Source organism: Tursiops truncatus, chromosome 5 (genome assembly GCF_011762595.2).
Source record: "Tursiops truncatus isolate mTurTru1 chromosome 5, mTurTru1.mat.Y, whole genome shotgun sequence".
Classification (NCBI taxonomy): Eukaryota; Metazoa; Chordata; class Mammalia; order Artiodactyla; family Delphinidae; genus Tursiops; species Tursiops truncatus.
Genome location: NC_047038.1, coordinates 5,642,741 through 5,658,709, shown reverse-complemented (window position 1 = coordinate 5,658,709; position 15,969 = coordinate 5,642,741). Strand labels below are relative to the sequence as shown.

The following is a 15,969-nucleotide window of genomic DNA, read 5'->3' as shown; positions in this document are numbered from 1 at the left end:
AGGGCTCGAACCCATGTCCCCTGCATTGGTGGCGGATTCTTAACCACTGCGCCACCAGGGAAGCCCTGGACTGAGCACTTTTATGCATAACAGTTTTCTCTACTTTGTAGAGACTTTTCCTGTATATCTTTTGGATAATTAAAAAATAGAAATTCAGATTTACTTTAGTCAATCAGTATTCAAAGTTAGGCATGAAAAGTCTCTATTTCCCAAAGAAAACAGCAAATGAGATGATCTAAATGGGAAATGTGACTTGTTTCAAAACTGGCCTTCCCGTAAGAAAATAAAAGGCGGATGGGAGGTAGATGATATACATAAGACCCTTTTTCTCTTCACTCAAATCTCAGTTTTTGCCTGCATTGTACAGGCAAATATAACGTGCAAGTTTTGAGACCCAAAATGGAGAATATTGAGTTATCCACTAAATGACTTCCCCTCAAAGCATCCAATTCCTAAATATAGTTCATTTTTTAAAATGCTACTGTCAATTCAGAAATACCTATTTTACAAAAACATCTCTTATCCTCATAGAAGGAAAATATAAATACTGGAAACCCTGTAAAAACATCCGTTGCATATTGCCTTACCATGATCTGTAGTCTACTTGGCCTTAAGGGACAATATTCCTAAGAGTGCAGCACTGAATAATCAATAAAAGATATCAAATTTTTTTTTTTTTTTTTTTTTTTTTTGCCGTACGCGGGCCTCTTACTGTTGTGGCCTCTCTCATTGCGGAGCACAGGCTCCGGACACGCAGGCTCAGCAGCCATGGCTCACGGGTACAGCCGCTCCGCGGCATGTGGGATCTTCCCGGACCGGGGCAGGAACCCGTGTCCCCTGCTTTGGCAGGTGGACTCTCAACCACTGCGCCACCAGGGAAACCCAAAAGATATCAAACTTTGCAAAGACTGAATCCCAAGCACAGATCCTGAAAAGGGCCATTTTGAGAGTATTACGAAAGAGAGGTGTTTCTAAGTTTCAGGAATATTTCGGCTGCATAACAGAGGTCTCACAAAGATGAAAGTTATTATATTCAAAGGAAAGTTTAACAAATCCTCATAAGAGAATACAGAACATACAGCTAGTTTCTGGATCTCATTAGATTAGAATAAATGCACAATCTGTATAAGTAAAATTTCTCTCTTCTTGAAGTTTCATATTAATGTGAGAAATATGTGATAAGTTAGAGACAAAGAGAATCACTGTTTTATAATAATAGAGTAAATAAACCTGCTAAGAATACTCTCCAAAATATTTAATTTACTTTAAATGTAGTAAAATTCTCAGGTCACTTCTCTGTTAAGCGAGATATAAGGAAACATGGTCACATTAAGCACTGATATTGAAACTGAGCAGGACCCTGTGGGGCCTTCCCCATGTCCCCTGCCTCTTGTTTGTAGAAAACCTTTAACCTTCTAGGCCTTCCCTGAGTTCCAAAGAGCAATTTTAGTCAGAGAAGTGAGAAAATGCAGAAACAAAGGAAAGCAGTCAAACAAGACAAAACAAAATAGTAATAGTTTAGCCGTAAAACAAACTCAAGGTCTTTTAGTTACTCCTCAAGGGCTATAGATAACATCCTGGGTCACACCCTTGAGTTCTTTTCCAGATACTAAAATCCCCACCAGGTGGAAGAAGCTAACTGCATGATCACCGCAGTCTTGTGGCCCCAAACTGGCTGTAACCTGAGGATCGATAATGCTGACCTCTGTGACCTTACCTGTTACCTCCTCATCAACCAATCAGAGAATGGTGCATGAGCTGATCATGAACACTGTGACCCTCTCCCCCACACTGTCTTTAAAAAGCCTTTCCTGAAAGCCATCCAGAGGTTCAGGTCTTTTGAGTATGAGCTGCCCATTCTCCTTGCTTGGCCCTGCAATAAACACTGTACTTTCCTTCACCACAACTTGGTGTCAGTAGATTGGCTTTTCTGTGCATCGGGCAAGCAGACCTAAGTTTGGTTCAGTAACAATACCGTAAGTATTAAAGGATCATTCTGTTGTAATGTCAAAAAACAAATCTAAACAATCTATCATGACTTTTGCTCTCAAGGAATTTGCAATACACTACCACTTGGGCAACGTCACCTCACACACATATATAAATAAGTGGTAAAAACTGACTACAGTCTTACATTACATCAAAAAGAAAAAAGAAATGAAAAAAAATCTTTGTTTTAAAGGATAGTATATCATCTTTTGGAACCTAAACTAGAACAAAAGAAGGGTCCATGACCCAGAGTTTCTGCACTTTCCAAAAATGGAAGAAATTCCTTACGGAAGTCTAAAGAGTTAGCCCAGAAAAGGAGAGCAGCAGCAAAACAGATTATTTTCCCTACATTTCTGACGGGTCAGATAAAATATGGGCAGGCCAGCTCTGTGGAGGCCAAGGTGAATTAGAAGAGTGAGCCCACATCTTCCCTTCAGTGTAAGCTATAGTGTTAAACATCTTCATTGTGTTTACGTTGGCTGATGTTGCTGGATTTGATGCAAACATTCAGCCAGGAGAGCTCGAAGCTCTCCCACAAGGCTTATTAAATGGACAGCAGCAGCTCCCTTTCCCCAGCTACAGAATGACGCATCGTTCCACTTTTATTACTGTTTAATGCCTCTACCATCAGCAATGATTTTTTTGCTTAATTTTGGCATTTCCTTTTGTCTTGTGTAATTCTTCTCTTGCCACTTCATTAAATTTCTCTATAAATTCCGTTTCTTGGAACAGACAATATCAATGTAAACATTAAATACTTAACATGCCCAAGTTGTATGTCAGTCCTTTACAATTTCATCTCACTTTCTTATTTCCTACCATTGTGCCCATTGGTAGTTAAATAACTCACCTGGACCTCCTTCTCATCCAACAACTTCCCCTGAATGCAAGCAACTGCCTGTGTCTTCTTACCTAGAACAACTGAAACTCTAAATGACATCACCCTCAACCATCTCATCTTTACTTGTTTAATAGTCAAGTCTATAAGGCAAATACTCCCAGAAAATGGTGTTACATCTCCCCAGAAATGCAGATTTTACATAAAAAATAATGTAACAATAAAACTTACATTTTTACAGCTATCTTTATTGTCAGATAATATTTGTCTTTTTGCGAACGCTATTCCCATATCTGACTCTCCTTCTGTCAAGAATCTATTCTCAAGGTAAAAGGAATAACAACCGTAAAAGAATTATTCATTATTTTTCATTATTTTCCAGATATCTTTTTCTCTCTAATCTTTAACACTGTGGTTGAACTACTTTAAAGTAAAAATAAGAAGACATATTTATCTGTAGTTAAAACTAATGGCTTATTTTTCTTTCCCCCTTTGTGTTTTCGCTACAAATAGTTTAGACCAAGAGAAAATTCACTGATGCCTTATTTTGTTGCTTGGCTCAGTCTTAATCCTCTTGTTGCCATTCAGCTGTAAATACCAACTCAGCCCCCAATGTTGCAGGCTTTCAAATCAATTAGGTGACGGTACAGAGCCTAAGTTCCATGAGCAGAGAGTCTAATTAAGGGATTCTGCTAGCACAAGTGAAAGTTAGTGTTAGAAGAGACCAAAAGCAGAAACGTATTTTAAAAAGCATTTACTTTTCAGTCCCTACCTTTAATTAGCTGCATCACTCCAGGGACTATAATTATCAGAATTGCTGTGAGCTTGCAAAAGGTTAGGAAAATCTGGATCCGGGCGCTCCAGCTGACACTCATGCTATTTAGGACCATCACCACAGCTGCAAACAAATAGATGAAGTTAGAAAAGGTGAATCATCATTGGTATGAAGACGTCTTAGGTTGTGGCTCTTCGAAGTGCCATCCGTGAACCAGCAGCGTTGCCATTACCTGGAAGCAGTTGAGAAATGCTTAATCTCAGGTACCACACCAGACCTAAGGGCTACAAATCTATCTCAGCAAGATCTCTAGGTGATTTTTATGCACACTGAAGTTTCAGAGGCTTGGATGAAACCTGTGAACAGTAAGAAGTTCTCTCTTGTTCTTTGTATATGTCAGTAAGAGCGGACAAATACGGTAGCGCCCTAATAATCATATAAAAATACCTTCTAAGCAAATCCTGAAGTCATCACATGCAATGAGATTGTTGAATGCAATGAGATTGTTGAAGTCATCACATGCAATGAGTCATCACATGCAATGAGATCTTCAGCTTGATACAGCAGGCAACTCTTTCCTCGTTCAATGATTGACCTTGTGCATAGCCACCCGCCAGCTGGGCATCACACTCAAGAAGGGGCAATGTGTGAGCTGGGATGCGATTCTTCACCGTCAGGACTAGCTGTAGACAGCACTTTTTGCATTTCCTTTCCACTGTCCAATCAGCACAGTCAGGAGTGACTTTCAATCTACCCTAAATGTATAGGCTTCCCAGATACGTTTTGGAACTTGAAAAAATGTTACAAGGGATGAATCCAAAAGAGTTCATAGATGCACAGTGGGTCTGAAGCCAGCAGAATTTCCCTTTCTTGGTGATACTGTCCACAGTGTCCCGAGTAGTATTCAACTATTCACTCTCCCCGCACTGTGGACCATGAGAACCTTGAGGGCAGAAGAAGCATTATTCATCTCTGTCTTGCTAGTATCCAGCTGCATCCCTGGCCCAGGAAGATCGTCAACATGGTTTTGTTGAATCAATGAATGAGGTGGATCCTCAGTTTTAAAAAACCAACTTCAGCCAAAGAGGAATGAAATGAATGGTGATATTCTCAAACCATGCCTCCTATACTCTGCTGGAGTGACTTATTCTAGACAGTGGATTTCAACTTTATGCTCTTTCTAAAACTTTATGCTTAGTGTTAACTTGCTCCCTCCCCCACTGCCCAAAAAGCTACTTCATACCTGATATTTGTAGTTATTATCTATAAGCTTTATTTTTAAAAAGGTGTGTTCTCCCTAAACAAATAACAAAAATGTATGAAAATACTTCTTGGAGGATAAAACCAAACGCAGAATTCTTACAGTTCAGGTTGCAATAGGAAGCTTTCCATATGTACAATAATGAGTCATCTTCATAGTTCCAATTGCCTGATACAATCATTAGCTCATTTCAGAATTTAAGAATTGGAGCAAATGTATCAACACAATGTATAATAGCAAAATTTTTAAAATAACCTAGCCCCCGAAGGAAGGCTAATTAAGGTATACCTTTTTAAGGGTTTACTATGCAGCCATGTAAAATCATGATGCAGTTAAATATTTATTCCACGAAAGATTGTTCATGACGTTTTACTGACCAATACAGCAAATTACAGAGAGATGGGTAGATGATAAATTGTTAGGTAGGTAGAAAGATAGATAAAGACACAGAGAGAAAGGAACGGAAAAATTCTGAATGAGTGTTTACTAAAACATTAACAGAAGGTATCTACAGATGATAGAATATTGAATAATTTTCAAGTTTAAAAATTTATTTTTCTGCATGATTTAAAATAATTTTTATAATGAACATGAAGTATTAAGTAAAAACTCAATAAAAGCAATTTTCATTTTTGAAAACAACTCAAAGATGGGAAGAATAAGGGACCATGAAAATTTAGATAGGAGGTTACTAATGAAGAAATATTTCAAAGGAATAATGATGAGAATGATTAGAAAGGCTGGAGCCCTGAATAAGCTACAGGGGAAGCTAAGAGAAATATTTCATCTGTGTTTGAAGCTGGAAACATGAAGAAATAGACAGGTCTATTGTTAATCACCAAGTGCATTATTTTATCAGTGAAAAGATAAAAAATAATTATTTTTCTCTCCCCTATACAAAGCACTTATATACTGAAAATAATTTAATGCAACTCTGTGTTCATCTCCATCACCCAGTGATTCTTTTCCTTTTTCTATGTAAATTACTCTGTGATAAATGAGTCATGATAAGAAAGGGATTATTTTTTTAGTTAAGGAGATTCAGCACTGATCTGAAGATAATTGGGTGCATGTTCCCACCAACAACAAAAGAGCACTGTTTTCTTTTAACTAGACCTCCTAAAACCCCAAAGTATTTTTGAGAGTATTTTTGAGAGTACTCCACAATAGAAAACAGCTGTTGTAAGGAGAGGAGGGGAGAAAAACGAGGAAGGAGAAAAAGGAATAGAGGGCGGGAGGGCAGGAAGGAAGAAACAGAAGAAAGGGAGGGAGGGAGGAAGGGGGAGGGAAAAGAGAGAGGCATTCTCATATTTAGAACCTCTATATATTTGCAAAGAGGAAAGAAGGTTTGTTACGTTCATAAAGAGCGTAGGCATTACATTCAATGCCTATTGGAACAGAAAAAAAATGAGTTTTGGGAATTTTATATTTTGTAAAGTTTTCTTAGAAAAATGGAGGACAAAATCAAACAAATATTATGAATGGATAATCTCACCTTGCTTTCCTCTCAGACAGCTGAAATAAAAATTCTGGTTAAGCCTGATTTCTCTCAAAGGTTTCTCGAAACCCTGCTTTATCTGAGCATCCAGACATTGCCCTCGTTATTCCGTAAGCCAAATTCCAGCTGAGATGTACCTCTATGACCCTGAAGGGATACAGCTTAACAAGTAACAAGGTAGCCAGTACGGAGGCACTGTGTAGGTCCTCAAGCGGCTAGAACTGCTGTCTCATCATGTGTCTCTCCAGAGAAATTTAAGTCTATGTATATTGCTTATCCACCAATACTGAAAAGGGATTTGGGATTCACTAAATGCAAGTTTTCAGAGCTTCTGAAACAACATCTACAAGACTTTGGTTTTTATACACTATCTATCCACATTGTAATCATCAAAGAAACGTGAGCAAGCTTTCAGCCTAGCTTTACTTCCTTTGAGTAATGATGGCTAACTTCATGCATTAAGAATTACCTGTATCAATTTGGGCTTATTATTATTGCTTACCTTAAATGTTACCAAAATGAAAACGGAAGGACGTACAGTTTTTATTTACTTATTAATGATGCCATTTCCTAAGAACTGAAATGCAGCAACAAGGAGTGTTGAAAACTGGTACCATGATTTAAGGACTGGTAAGTATTTCTTTCTGCACTTCCGTCATTCAAGTCTGTCTTTTATTTTGCAGAGTGAGATGACCGAGCCTGGATATATTGGGTTCTCTCCCAGGTTCAGGTTCTCCCTGGCTTCTGGCTTCTGACTGCTCTGTGCTAAACTGGTAAAATATATGGACGGTATATGGACGCGACATGGTGAGCTAAGGTGAAATTGCTCCACTGTTCTTTGTAGCAGCTGCCTGGGTCGCCTCTGTCTCTTCGCATTCACTTCCTGGATACATTAATTTCAGCAATAAACAACCTTTATAAAGCAGAGAGACTATATCTAGGATCTCACTATTGGGAATAAAAATGGTAAGCCTTAAATAAATATATACTATTGTTATATGACAGACAGTGCGCAAGGACCTTACGTGGATAATGTTATTTAATCTTATCTCTATGACGTGGTTACCATCACTGGTGTTATTTTTCTGATGAGCAGGTGAGAATCCAGATATTACTTAACTTGCCCGTGTTCACGAAGGTAAGGTGCAAAGATAGGACTGAAGCCAAGTAAGCTGACCCCAGAGTCCACACTTTTACCAGTCGTTCACAGGTAACAATGCAGAAGTAGCTCAGAAGACACGTACGATCTCACTACTATACCTAGTTCTTCCAAACTCCCAGTGACGCTTCCTCTCTGCTATGGTTCATGGTTATCTTGGCTGGGATTTCAGGACACTTTGATTCCACCTTTTATTTCTCATCCTCCTGAAGGGTACGGCTGCTGTTCTGCGGTCCTTGTATATTTCAACACAACATGTATTTCCCTAAGAATTGCTTGTCACGGTATCTAGTTATGGTAGAAAAGGAGCAGGGATAGTCCAGTTTCAGATTTATAGAGAGTCACTCCATGTACAATGTCTGAGAAGCAAGCACAGAACTGGGCCTAGAGTTTCTTTCATGTAATTTAATGATGCCAGGAAAGGACAGTTCTAGAAAAGAAAGTACAGTACTGCATTTGTAGAAATGGCTATTCCTTTTTCCCACATCGCCATCATTACTGTTACTTTGTTTCCTTCCCCCAATTACTCCCACAGGTTATGGGAAGAAGGTAGGGCTCTTTACTCACCTACGTAAACTAAACTAGTAAGAAAATTGAGATGGAGAGAGACGCTGTTAGGGATGCATCTGAGACTAGATCCCACATTTTATTTTATTTTATTTTATTATTTTGCGGTACGCGGGCCTCTCACTGTTGTGGCCTCTCCCGTTGCGGAGCACAGGCTCCGGATGCGCAGGCTCAGCGGCCATGGCTCACGGGCCCAGCCGCTCCACGGCACGTGGGATCTTCCCGGACCGGGGCACGAACCCGTGTCCCCTGCATCGGCAGGCGGACTCTCAACCACTGCGCCACCAGGGAAGCCCTAGATCCCACATTTTAAGGAAAGTATTTTTATTATAATATTCTGCCATTCGAGTGTATACTTAAACAGGGTCTAGTTTCAGGAGTGCAGAACCAAAAAACTAAATATCATTTCAAGTATTGAACATACTTCAATGTTTATTGAAGCTACAAGGAGAGTGAAAATTCATGAGGGAGTAATGTCAGTATTGGGCTAGAGGAGAGAAGACAAATGTGAATATATAAGATTTCCCCGTTCAACTTCCATGTGCCTGATACGTTTACCAGAATGGACAAGAATTTGGGGTAAGCAAAAACTTCTCATTTTTATTAATTTGACAGAAACGAGGTAGAGTACTTTTAAAAGGGTAGGGGGTGAATTAGTATTCAGTAACACCCCCCTACCACCCCACTCTCATTTCTCAAGTGGTTGGTTAAGGCACTCTGCTAAGTCTTAAAAATCTGACTAACTTCGCCCTTCCACAGCCATTCAAGATAGATGATCTTTTCACAGGTGTTTTACCAATAAATAAAAACAATGCTTAAAGAGGTTTAATATTTAGCCCTAAATCACATAACTAAGAAATTATGACACTAACTTTCAATTCCAGGTCGTTTGCCTCCAGAGCCTGAGTTATCACCACTACGCTAAGATGGTTCAAAAAGTCATGGTGTTAGATCGGGGCAAACTATTTACCTCCATCTTCCTGCTGCCTGAGAGACCTGAAGATGTGTAATCCTCCAAGTTTAACACACAGGCATTCCATTGGCTTCTCTACTAGAGAAAAATTCTTAGACCTCTTCTCATAAAAATCAGTTGTCAATAAATATTTACTGAGCGCAAACGACATGCTAGGTGCTATGGGAAGGGCTGAAAACACAGCAGTGAGTAAGCCCCTGGTCTCACGGAATTTGATGAGATGTTTTCCTACAAGAGTATAAAGAGCTACCATTTGTAACTTCATTCTTAAAAACTTTCTGGCATTCTCCAAAACACTTTATATACATTGTCTCTTTTACTATCGTTTCATCTTCACAAGACACCTGATGAGACTGGGCACGATTTAAAGGTAAGAACACGGAGGTGCAGAAAGTTGAAGTGATGTGTCCCCGAGTCTCACATCGGTAGTATGTTATCAAGGGCAAGGTGAATCAAGAACACCATTACCTTTCCAGAACTCAGAAATGTCTAATTCGAGTATTTTTCTTTGCCTCCCTTCAAAGATTTCGCCGAACAATTATTTGTGTAGGTTCCATGAATGAAGGGGGAGAATCCAGGATGAACCTACTTAGTTCAGAAATACATGTACCCAGCACTAGGGATATTTTAAGTGCAATTCCTAACTCTTTCCTGCTAACTGACCACTCACCCCTCTACTGTCAAATGTTCATGTCTCTCTTCGTTGTTCTATTGAAATACTTCAGTCATGTACAACCACAAATTCTTTCATGGGTATGCAGTTCAATTATTCCTGGGGAGCTCTCTATCTCCAAGTAGGTCAGACTTCATCAAGTGGGATCATATTGATTCTGAAAACAGTGATTCAGTTAGTATCTACAAGTACGTGATCATCTCCCATTATATTTAAGAGTTTGGAATGTCGACTCTTATAACAGGAAGTTAGAGTCATATTGGGCTTCATATCACTTATATCATTTTGGTCATGTTCCTCTTTTTTAATTTCCTTTTTTAAAGAGAGTTCTAATATCTGTGCCCATTGGTGAAAATGAACAACTTCCTAATTTAGAGACAATAAAGAAGACTCCTAGTTGAGGAACATTACTAATAATCAAATACTGGAGGAAGGCTCTTGTGACCATCGATGGACAGCTAAAATCCTAACACTGAGAGTGACAGCTGCCAACACCAGAAAATGCATGGACACTACACACAGCCAACACACAAACACCATTCCATGAGGCTAAGCGCGTTCTAATTCAACACGTTATCGGTGAGGAAGGATATTTTCCAATACAGAATCCATTTAAAAATTGGGTTTTCATTTGTAAACGTCTCTCTTTATGTACAATCCAGTTACTATTTTACTAACAAAGTGGTTTTGTTTGCCTATTTTAAAAGCTTAGCCGTCAGAGCTACTGACCCGGTGCAAAACGGGCATGTAATGTCATATCAGGTATCACTCCACCTCCTTATTCTTTTCTTTGTTTTCCAAACACAAACTTGGCACTGAACTGTAAGCAAAAAGAACACCATGTGGGAAGCAGTCCCACCACACAAAAAGTCTTAAGAGACTTTGTCTCCAATCCCTGTTGTAGGGACTTTTTTCTCTCTTTCATATGTACACCTATGATACTCACTTATGCCCACAGCTGTAATGAGCTTGACTGCAAGTTCAGGAATTTCACACTGAATGAAAAATGGTTCCAGAATGTACCGTCCAAAGGCCAGAGATATCACAGCAGTGGCTGCAGGGCTAGAAAAAAAAATACATATTTAGGTTAACTACAGAAAAAGAAAAGAGCATCTTCACTCAACTCGTTCTACACTGAGGTGCTATTATTCAGCATGTGGAACATATTAAATACGGAAGTCCGTGATTTTCAAAAGTCCATATTTGATTAGGTTGTCATAGACGTTCCGAATGAAATACTGTCTACAACTCTGGGGGCTCCTTTTTAAACTTCACATCTCCTTGGGTACAAGGCTGGGTACTGTCAGTTACAAGGCTGGGTACTGTCAGTTTTGCCCCTGCCTTCCCGTATTTGAATTTTTCTTAAAAATTGAGTTTATTTCTTGAGATCCTGACAGAGGTGGGCTTCACAAGAAGCAATCTTCTTTCTCAGTAAGTCAACAATTGCACTCCAGCACAGCATGAATGCATTAACAGTGCAGGTCTAATGGGTTGGGTCATGGTCAGAAAAGGAACACAAAACTCACCTCAAAAAAACTAGTACTAATAAGTGTTCATTGCAAATATATGCTTATGTGCTTGATATTGTATCAGTCTTGGTTTTCCATACAGACCAAAACTTGAAGAGCCAAGTGATTATTCTTAATTCCACAGAAATATTTAGATGCAAAGTATACATTGAAAAATAAAAGTATTCTTGTAATTTTACAAATGGAGAAAACATGCATGAAATAAGAAAATGCAATAAGTTCAGGTATATAGTGAAATAGGTAACAGACCATTCTGTCTTAATTTTTCCACTATTTCTATGCAAAGATTACAGATGCCTTTCAGTTTAAATATATCTATATATGAATGCATATTTGTTAGAGACACAGGTAAGTCCATGATATTATCTACTTTGTCCTGCCTGTCTTCCCTTTCAGCTTATCTTCCTTCTCATGGTTATACCACACCCATGTCCAACTCGTAACTGTCAGAAAACCAACCACCATTATGTGTTCCAACCTTGACCTGCCAGTACTAGCATGACAGATTTCTTGATTTTTTTTTTCTTTTCCAAGAGAACCTCTTCCTCACCCCAACAAGATTATTTTTCTCAGTCACCATCATTTATAAATTTTTGACGTATAAATTAAAATCTGATCATGACATCGTAGTGCTTTCAAAACATGCTCAGGATATGCAAAAACTCTTCAATTCAAGGCTCTATCTGCTCTAAGCTTTTCCTTCCTCTTCAGTGTGCTTCTTCCCACACAAGGATATGAATACCCTTTGCCTGAGGCCCCTGCAACTCACTGACGGTTTCTCATACCTCAGGTCTTAGTTCAGTCTTTTGCTCAACGAAGCTTCTCCACTCCCCTGATCGAGTTAGATCTCCCGGAGTGTACTCTCTTCCGGAAGCTCACGGCTTCTCTTTCACAGTGTGTATCACAGTAGTAACTTTATATTCTCTTATGTGATGTCTTGATTCATAACTATTTCCCTCATTTGACCCTGAGATCCATGAGTACAAGGCTGTGTCCAACTTAATCATTATTTCATCTTCAGTGTATAGTATAGTGTCTGTCATACAGTAGAAACCCAATGAATATTGAATATACAGTCAATGTGTGAATTCAATCAAATGACCCCTGATGTGTGATTTTTTTTTCCCTTAAGATTTGTTTTTACAGACTAATTCTGACAAGAGTGTCTTAACCTGATGTACAATTTTAATAGTAAGTATTCAGGTACCATGGGTGTTTTCAATGGAAGAGAAATGTTAAAGTACCTAGGTATCTTGTCACCCCTCAAGCCATTCATGACTCTGCCTATCTGAGAAACCAGTTGAGTCCATTATTACAAAGAAATATATGAACCCATTAAAAAAGCTTCTAGAATATATCTAGGTAATTTCTTCTGTAAACACACACGCACACACACACACACCACGAAGTAGCTCTCCTGTGATTAAAGTAACATTTGATTATGAGCTGCTTGAGAATAGGAACCGTGGCTCACTCCACTTCAGGTCTCTTTAACGTGCCATTCACCATTCAGTAGCCGTTTGTGGAATGAATAAGTGAACGCATAAGCACCGTATCGGTGCTACTGCTGCAAATGGAATGACCATGCTCATCACACCGCCAATACAATCAGCCAATGCAGGACTAAAGCAGGACTCGAGTCCAGCTACATCAGGTTCCAAAAGCCTACTGTCCGGACAGGCCAGCACTCTAGATAAGTAGTGTAGCCATCTGAATGCTGAGTATGTTGTATTCAAAATATTATAACCTTAATCTTTCAGTTACTTGTTCAAAAAGAATTTAATATCTGATCAACAGGGCACTGAATTAAGTGGTATAAGGGTTACAAAAAGTGTGAGACTTGGTCTTACATGCTTGAAATGCTTGCAGTTTTAACAGGGAAACAGAGCCCGGATTCCTAAAATATTAAGTAAGGTTATAGGACATCATGTTCAATGTCAAATGAGAAGAGGAGACTGCATTTTTCTCAGAATTATTAAGAGAGGAAAGACATACTATAAACTAGGGTGAACAGGAACTTGACTGTGGAAATGACAGAATTTAAGTTGACCTTTGAAGAGTAATATTCAGATGATCAGAAAAGAGTGGAAGGCGCATCCCGGGCCAATCCCAGAGTTTAGAAAAGGAACAAAATACCTCTTTATCATTATTTCATTATAACAAACTTTAAATAATGCAGAATTGTCTAAAAGGAGAACAGATTTCACAAAGAAGTAAATACTACTCAAAGCTCTTTGATAAAAAAGAGACTCCTTAGAACTATAAAAACCAAGATTAGTGTTAAGTCAATACTTACTAGCTCTGCATTTGCCACTTAGGCCCACATGACAGGATAAAAGCTCACAGGAGCTCTCAGCTGTGTAAGTTTGATAAGTTTACAGTAAGAGCAAGTTTCTCTACTTACTCATGTTAAACTCCGCAATCAGAATGTGTTAGTCACATTTCAGGGACGCCATCTGCCTTCAAGATACTTTTAAACTTCTCAGGTGACATCATAAGTTTCCCACAAAGTTGGAGGAAATTTGCCGCTCAGGGTGACTTAGCATTATTTGGTTTGATTTTAAACCAGGGCTATCAGGAAGAGGAACGTATTCTTACAAAAATAAACTCAAAAAAGCTTTTGGCAACAGTAGTTCACTGATTTGTTTAAGATGAGGATATGAGTCATCTGTGACAAGTGAAGTTTTGTTCTTTTATAGAGTATAAAACTTGGTAACGGGCTTCCCTGGTGGTGCAGTGGTTAAGAATCCGCCTGTCAATGCAGGGGACGTGGGTTCAAACCCTGGTCCAGGAAGATCCCACATGCCGCGAAGCAACTAAGCCCATGCGCCATAACTACTGAGCCTGCGCTCTAGAGCCCGCATGCCACAACTACTGGGCCCACGTGCCACAACTCCTGAAGCCCGCATGCCTGGAGCTTGTGCTCCACAATGAGAAGCCACCGCAATGAGGAGCCCACGCACCGCAATGATGAGTAGCCCCTGCCTGCCACAACTAGAGAAAGCCCACATGCAGCAATGAAGACCCAATACAACCAAAAGAAACAAAAACAAAAGCAACAACAACTTGGTGACATACTAAATTGTTAGGAACAGAAGCTTCCTAGTCACGAAAACTGAGTAAACTAAGATGGCTTAATGGTGTAATCTACAAGAAGAAAAACTCCAGTTCCTATAACGTAACATTTAATTTTGTCTAATTATGATTTACAATCAAACAAAAGGTCTGATTTACCAAGGTAGATTTTGATGCTTCTTATCGTTTTCAAGTCAGCATCTGTCCTGAAAATGTCATGGAAAATAACTGAATATTAACAAAAAGCAGATGCTTTAAAAGTTTGAGGGTTGGCAAACTACCGCCAGTGGCAAAATCGTATTAAACACATTCATTGAGAAAGGTATTCCATCCCAGATTTTATGTCCTGAAGTAGACACGTTTACCATATAATCACATGACATGTATATTTCTAACTACTTAAAAATAATCAAGGTGATTAAAAAATGGTATAATGAAGGGCTTCCCTGGTGGCGCAGTGGTTGACAGTCCGCCTGCCGATGCAGGGGACACGGGTTCGTGCCCTGGTCCGGGAAGATCCCACATGCCGCGGAGCGGCTGGGCCCGTGAGCCATGGCCGCTGGGCCTGCGCGTCCGGAGCCTGTGCTCCGCAACGGGACAGGCCGCAGCAGTGAGAGGCCCGCGTGCCGCAAAAAAAAAAAAAAGGTATAATGAATAGGTTTATTTTTCCTTAATTTTTTTGTATGTAGGCTCTTACCGTATAATGAGCAGTTCTACCCAGACTCGCACAAAAGCTGGTAACGGGCCAAAGACTTCCAGAATGTACGTGTAATGACCACCAGATTTCTTTATAGTTGTTCCCAGTTCAGCATAGGACAAGGCTCCTGTGAAATATTTATAATAAAAAGGTGAAAAGTTAAAATATTACCGAGTCATCCAGCAGTAGAATGGATACAACAATGTTTCTGTTGTGTGAGATGTTACTACCTCCTTTGATCTGAATGACATCCTTTTTCAAAATTAATAACAGTCATCGAATTCCTAAGAGCCTCCAGATTCCTCTTGTAACCTCCTCACATTTGAGATCTAGTTCATTCTATTCAAACAATGTAATCTGACCTGAAATAGTAAGGACAAACTTCTAAAACAATATCATATTATTAAGAAGTTTGAATCTCAAACCTGACAAGAGAAAAGGAGTAGATGGATGCCAATATTACTAACCTATTTTTCAAAGAACTTCACATCAAAACAAGGAATTATCACAAACTGACCTCATTATATTGAGAAGCCTTTTAATAAATGATATTTCTGTGGCATGTCAAAATAAATAAGATTCATCTGTTCTCCAGAGAAGTATGGACTCAAGGCTTTGGAAGGCTTCATTTAATTTGTAGGATATGTTTTGCTCGTCCACAAAATGAATTTTGACGCAGCTATTCTGCTTTTAGGAAAGTTTTTCTTGCACGTCTTCGAAGTACACACTCTGTATGGTTGAAATAACACCTACTTTTAAAAAAGAGGTGCTATGGCGTATTTACATACGTTAGGTAAAATTAACTATAGGCCAAATTTTAACATTTAGCAATAAACTTCACACAGAGTTGAGCAAGTTCTATAATCTCCCCAAACCTCAGTTTCATCCTCCGTAAAATAAAGAGCTTAATTCTCACATCACAAGGAGTTTGTGTG

The 15,969-nt window shown here is 39.1% G+C and overlaps 1 protein-coding gene across 4 annotated transcripts in view; it reads right to left on the bottom strand.

The window, feature by feature from the left end:
- The window catches only part of SLC7A11 (solute carrier family 7 member 11), a 103,864-nt gene that overhangs the window by 74,766 nt on the left and 13,129 nt on the right, over window positions 1-15,969 (bottom strand). For 3 of the 4 annotated variants that reach the window (XM_073804832.1, XM_073804830.1, XM_019927945.3), the window contains 3 exons: window positions 15,035-15,161; window positions 10,680-10,795; window positions 3,600-3,725 (listed from right to left, as the gene is read on the bottom strand). In XM_073804832.1, the coding sequence (XP_073660933.1) occupies window positions 3,600-3,725; window positions 10,680-10,795; window positions 15,035-15,161 (369 nt within the window). The remainder of the gene's footprint in view (window positions 1-3,599; window positions 3,726-10,679; window positions 10,796-15,034; window positions 15,162-15,969) is intronic. The other variant, XM_073804831.1, reaches the window with a different exon arrangement.